Genomic DNA, 6,276 nt, shown 5'->3' with positions numbered 1-6,276 from the left:
GTCATTATTTAACAGCCTGGTCCAACAGGTGGTTTGGAGGAAACTTTTAACTCCACTACAAACAAAGACAAACAATAGCAGCCTTAATGGACCGAGTGACCGCTGACAGAAACGATTTGGCCAAAGATCAATAATTTCATTTTACAATGGCGCAACTAGCTCTGCTTTCAAAGTACACTTACTTGCTTCTGGATGCTGTCCTGTCCGAAAGTGTTTATCTTGAGTATTCTCCCTGCCAATAAACCAATTACAATCCCATTGAAGCAGCGGGGGTCGTGGTCAGAGTGGACGGAGGTCTCCACAGCGCGAGGAGGACACGGTCCTGCACGGGGGACAAGGGAAAGGGGCTGTAGGCGCCGCGCGCTCCACGGTCATTCCCGAAAGCCAGCGACTGACCCACCCTGCCGGGTTAAAAATAAAGTGGGCGCATCCAGTACATGATCTGTGCGCGCAGGGGACGCACATTCCTGACAAGAGCTGGTGACTCTAAATGGCAGAGACACTTCTGATCTCTTGTACACCCCCCCCACAATCCAATCCACTCCACCCCACCCCAGCCAGCCGGGCTCTAATCGCACACATAACACCCACCCTCTCAGAAATGTCACCTCCACTGCTGCCTCTGCGTGCCATTTTACATGCAGTGCAGAGGAGAGAGGTTTGGACATGGACACATGTCCTCACATTACAAAGGATGTCCATCAGTTACACCAGAGGGAAAACACCTGTCAGGTGATGTGACATCAGTGGTGGAAAGTAACTAAGTACAATTTATTGGAGTATGTTTATTGGATATTTCAATGTTATGCTTATACTAATTAGTCCACTCCATTTCAGGGGGAAATGTACTGTTTAGTGCACCACATTTTTCTGACTGCTACAGTTACTTTTCATATGAAGTTAATACATTCAAAAATGTATAAATAATAAATATAATATATACAGTATATATTTTAAATATAAATAAGTAAAGACAAAGCATTGTTTAACCCTTGTCAGGATTCATGTCTATGAGCTGTTGGCAGTTCCACCAATTCATGCCCCCTCATGTGCTTTCATTTAAACAACTTTCCATGTGCAGACTGTTTATAATGAAGGCTGGGTATGCTTTGACACAACCTTTTGACATTTACTATTCTGGCAAGGGACCATCTGATAACAAGATAAAAAACAGTTTCAGCACTACCTGGCTGACCTCCACAAACCTAACACCATTAAAACGTAAATAAAGTAGTTATCATTTTTCATGTTATCGTTGTTACAACCATGAGGTAGCGTGACATCAGTGCTGGAAAGTAACTAAGTACAATTTATTGGAGTATGTTGAGGTGCTTCACTTTAATATTTCCATTTTATGCTTATACTTCAGAGAGAAATGTACTTTTTAGTGCACCACATTTTTCAGACTAATATAGTGTCATGGGCCGGCTGCTGTCTGTGTCTGTCTTCCCTTTCCCGTGTGTCTGTCTGTACGTCTGTCTTTCACTAGAGGTCACCACAGAGGAACCTGGTCCGGGGGCGTGACCACACTTTGCCATCCAACTTCCGTACAGCTGCTACCCATCTTCATTACTCCAGCTCCATGGCTGCAATCTATCTCCATCATCCCATCTCCACAGTATATAAACCCGGGCTGACCACCTCTTCAGCACCAGTTCGTTGCTAACCCCTAAGTGGTAACTTGGCCAGTCTTTAGTGCTCGTTGCTCACCTGCTAACTATTGACTAACTTTGTTTTGTTCTCGTCACAGTGTTTGAATCCCGCCGTCCGTGTTTGCAGCTTCCTCCAGACCCGCTCCTTGTGACTCTCATCCATACCTCCACCACCTGTACCTCCTCTGTGTGTTTTTGTTGGATTAAACCTTTTTCTTTACCGTAATCCACTAGCCTGTGTTGTTTCTGTGTCTGGGTCCAACCCAACCCATTTCATATAGTTAATTTTCATATGAAGTTAATACATTAAAACATGATTATTTTTTTATATATAGATAAGAAAAAAGAAAAAGCATTGTTTAACCCTTGTCAGGATTCATGTCTATGAGCCGTTGGCAGTTCCACCAAGTCATGCCCCCTCATGTGGTTTCATTTAAATAACTTTTCAAGGCCCAAAAACAAATGAAAACCTAAAAAGGTGCAGACTGCTTATAATAAGGGCTGGGTATGGTTTGATATGTTCCGATAGTAGTGCTGATACAATACCTGAGTATCCCTACCAGCACAAATAAGATACTTTGAGGGACAGAGAATTTTCTTTTTACAAAAGCATTTTCTCCCCCATATAACAAAAGAAGACAACTAAAATATATATTAATAAGAACAAAAGCATTAAGTAAGTAAAATAGGGAAATAGAGTATGAATCTGAGCAAGCGTTCCCTGCCAGCTTTTGGTACTTGACAGCTTTCGATAGTCTTTGCTCAAAGCACATTTAAATCAGCACTAAAGACATAGGTTCAATACCCGGGCCTACTTAGACTAATTACAAATGATTAAATGAAGGAATTAAATAGTCTGATATACTGTGTTGTCACTTAAGATAATTTGGGGAACCGACCTTTACACAAACTCCAACTTTCCAAACAAAATATGGAAAAACAACAGTTCACTTAAAATATGTATTGTATTCATAAAAAAAAAATGGCCGAACACACAGGACGAGCTACATTACATCATATTAGCAACAGGAAGCAGGGTGTTTATAATAAAATACATTTACAACACATCGTCAATACATAAATAACAATACATTTTACACAATGAAACACTTAAAAATCTATAGAAACACAACACACAAGCAATCACTACAAAAAGTTGTCACAATGTTCCTTCACTCTGTGTCTTCAGTGTTTGTCTCTTTCTCTTTGGTTCCCCCTGGAACATCTTTAGTCATAAACTAAGCACTGCTAAAAAAAATGTCCTGAACCTTCAACTACTGTAAATAATATGGCTTCATATCTGGATAAAGCTGACCCAGCTAGGACTGAGAACAGTCCTGCGTTTGATCAGCGTCTGGATAGCTTCAACACTGTGCAAACACATCAACAAAATCCCTTTTTAATATGCAACATTAATACATGCATTAATTGTTTCGTGCAAGCCGCTGTAAACACAGCACCATGCTCACAAAATAACCCCAACACAACTATAAAACACAATCGACAGCATTTCGAACTGAGGGCAAGAGGAACAAAATAAATATGACAGAATTCAGAAACTGTTGAAAAAAGGCCTTCTCTCATGCAGATTCAGAGTACCATTGTGTGTCCATATCTTACTGCAGCTTTAAAAATTAAAATAAAGAAGAGCAGAGGTCAGTGACAGAGCAGGCGGAATCCTGCCCTTTGACTTTTTAAACTGTTTGGTTTCCTGCAGCGAAAGAGTGTTGCTGAGTAGTTTGACATGTGCAGCTCCCTATACATTACAAATAACAGCTGAAGAGTGACTAAATAATTCTTAGGATTCCTTCAATACACCACCTTATCAAACACATAGCTAAGGGAGTGTAGGAAAATGATTGAGGTAGTTGAACCTTATATTTCACTTTGTCAAAAAGCAAGGCCCTACTCGGGGATCTTAATGTTTGCTTTAAACCTTAAAAATAGTGTCATTAATAATAGTAGTAGAAGTAAAGAAATAAAATTCAGGATAGGAAAAAAATAAGACCTTCCCCTGCTCTCCCAAAAAAAGGTTGGACTACCCCTCCCACCCAAAAAAATGTTAAAGGACATTTGACGTACATTTTCTGCAGAATTAAGGTTTTTGAGTGGTTAAAATATGCAGTGCCAAATTATATAAGTCCATACAAATCAGGGTTACAGTACACAGTATTTGCAAATAGTTCCTTCATTTATGTGTCACCTCAGTTGACATTCACGCAAAATATACTCAACTGACCTACAAATACTTTCCACCCCAAGTATGTCTCAGAGTTCCAGCTTTCATTTTATCATTTCTGGAAAAAAAAACTCGTCATCTAGGTTGAAACAAAGCATTTAAGTGTTTGCAAAAACAGCATGACCCAGCCAATGTTATACTGCCGTCTGTGTAAGGTCCTAATCTCAGTTACAGGGACATGTGCCTCTAGCTGGCTGCATCTATCTATAAACACAGGTGAAAACACTTATTTTAGCAAATATACATCAAATCAGAATAAACTTTGACTATCTGCTGACCAACTCTTTGACTTCAATTTAAATGTTCTCTAGCTATGACACCCTTGCTGACTTTAACATATTTGGCTGTACATGTTACAATATGGTAGAAATCAATAGACACCATGTTGATAACAGGGAATTAAGGGAGTTAAATAGCTTATACTTTATAAATATTATAATATAAATATGTCATCACATGAATGGATTAGGTGGGGAAACTTTGTTTAGGTTTTGACAGCTTTATGATTAACTATCAAGGCTACACAGCTACAAGAAGTCCCTTATACTTCTAATCAATCTTTGGTAAAAATAGGATTATGATTGTTACAAGCATTCATGAACATCACAAATATAAAAATACAGTTTCAATATTTCATCAAAAAATACCTTCATATAAAAAAGAAAGAAAGCTGCTTCAACTTTGTAACTGGGAAACAGTAGAATAGTGCTCATAAAATAATAAAAAACAATCAAGTAAATACATTTTAGGTGCAAATTTAAAAGGCAAAGCAACGCCCCGCCGGAGACAGTTTAGTCTTAGGGCCCCCTGCTAATGCGTCTTCGTGAGTCCTGTGGATTTAGCGAGGAAAGCGTCAAGACCAGCGATGACAGCTGCCTGTCTTCTGGAAACAGTGTTCAACAGTCGGTGAGGAAAGGATGGAGTTCCTAGGTCCACCTGAGAAGAACAAAATGATAAGGTCATGACCTCTTTCACATTCTATAGCACTGCCTGGCAGCCATTATTCAAATCTGAGTCAAAAGCAGAATTAAAGACTCACTGCACAGTTAGACTGCGGTGTATGTAAATTATTGTACTTTTTAATCCTTTTCAGTAACATTTTGTCCAGTTTTATCAGATTGCTTGGTGACTAAAATTCCACTTAAAATTTTACGTGTCTCAGATTTTGATTTAACTTGATTACAATAAAATAAATTGTGGATTGCAAGATTGTTAGTTTGTAACTATTAACTACCATGTGGGCTTTGTTAAGGTTTCTTCTTAAAGCCTGTGTCAGAAGCATCTTCCCTCAAGTGTTTTTGAGGCCGTCACATTCACACAGAATACATTTATCCATCTATGATCTACCCAAACATCTGTGCTTTTACTGGCAGTTCAAATCTGGCAGTGTTGCTAGTGAGCATGACACATATCAGCTTGCAAAGTAGTTTATAGCAACCATGTCTCACCTGTAGCAGGTAGATGACCCTGGTGGCTTCCTGTCCATCATGTATAATTGGCTGCAGGATCCAGCAACTGGGCATCATCTCCCCTCGGACGGCATCCACACTGGGACGAGGCAGAGACTCCTCGAACACAGACTGCATTGCCAGCACAGACAAGCCACCTTGAGCCTGAGAGCAAAGGGGAAAACCATCAATAAAATAGGCAGCGCAGCCTTTTGATCAGCCAAGAGGCAAGAGAACGCAGACACTGATAACCAACAGCTCACACGGCTTCTTCCACACCCACAGCCTCGGGGCCAGTGTTGTTTCTGTGAGCATGAGTAGCGTCTAAAGTAGTATGTACTACATTGGGTGCACGACAAACTCAATGCCACGATTTACCATTAATTGGTCTTCATTAAAAACGACACCACTGTCTGTTTTGTTTCCTGTCACACTAACTTGACAGTAAAAGGAATTTTGTCCTTCAAACTAAAGCGTGATTTTGTGTACAACACCTATGGAGCAATGCTCAGTGAACAAGGGCGCTTAGCAGTAATCATCAGGACCGGCTGGTTCATTTTGCAGCTTTGCTTACCTGTTTGGACTCGGTGCTGATGCAGCAGAAGTCCCGCGGCTGGCTGAGGTGGCAGGTGGACGGATCTGTTAGTATATAAACTAAACAGAAATACAGAGAGAATGTGTCAGATAGGATTAAATGGTTGATGAAAACCTGGAAATAAAAGAAAATATAAAAGAAAGAAGGCAATGGAACAGAACAGTATTGTTAAACTACTGCCTAATGGACTGCAGATGGAAATTAGCCCTCGGGCTACAATCTGGCACATTTACGTGTACGGCTGTGCTTCAATGTTCATCAATGTGCATTGTCCTGAGTTAATAAATACAATAAGTAAGTAAACAAGGTTATAAAGCTATTTACTTTCCAACCTTCAGTGAA

General features: G+C 39.9%; 2 protein-coding genes across 5 annotated transcripts in view; both read right to left on the bottom strand.

Moving 5' to 3' along the window:
• Positions 1-502, bottom strand: part of sptb (spectrin, beta, erythrocytic) — a 53,627-nt gene extending 53,125 nt beyond the window's left edge. For all 3 annotated transcript variants that reach the window (XM_032500688.1, XM_032500687.1, XM_032500689.1), the window contains exon 1: positions 183-502. The gene's annotated coding sequence lies outside the window, so the exon portion shown is untranslated. The remainder of the gene's footprint in view (positions 1-182) is intronic.
• A 2,096-nt stretch (positions 503-2,598) lies between these two features.
• stard9 (StAR-related lipid transfer (START) domain containing 9) overlaps positions 2,599-6,276 on the bottom strand; it is a 72,961-nt gene continuing 69,283 nt past the window's right edge. Inside the window, exons 30-32 of one of the 2 annotated variants that reach the window (XM_032500342.1) lie at positions 5,914-5,993; positions 5,340-5,504; positions 2,599-4,827 (exon numbers count right to left, since the gene is read on the bottom strand). In XM_032500342.1, the coding sequence (XP_032356233.1) occupies positions 4,702-4,827; positions 5,340-5,504; positions 5,914-5,993 (371 nt within the window). In that variant the 3' untranslated portion in view covers positions 2,599-4,701. The remainder of the gene's footprint in view (positions 4,828-5,339; positions 5,505-5,913; positions 5,994-6,276) is intronic. The other variant, XM_032500343.1, reaches the window with a different exon arrangement.

This window comes from Etheostoma spectabile, chromosome 20 (genome assembly GCF_008692095.1).
Source record: "Etheostoma spectabile isolate EspeVRDwgs_2016 chromosome 20, UIUC_Espe_1.0, whole genome shotgun sequence".
Lineage (NCBI taxonomy): Eukaryota > Metazoa > Chordata > Actinopteri > Perciformes > Percidae > Etheostoma > Etheostoma spectabile.
Note: the sequence above shows the minus strand (reverse complement) of the source record. Positions and strands in the feature narration are given on the sequence as shown.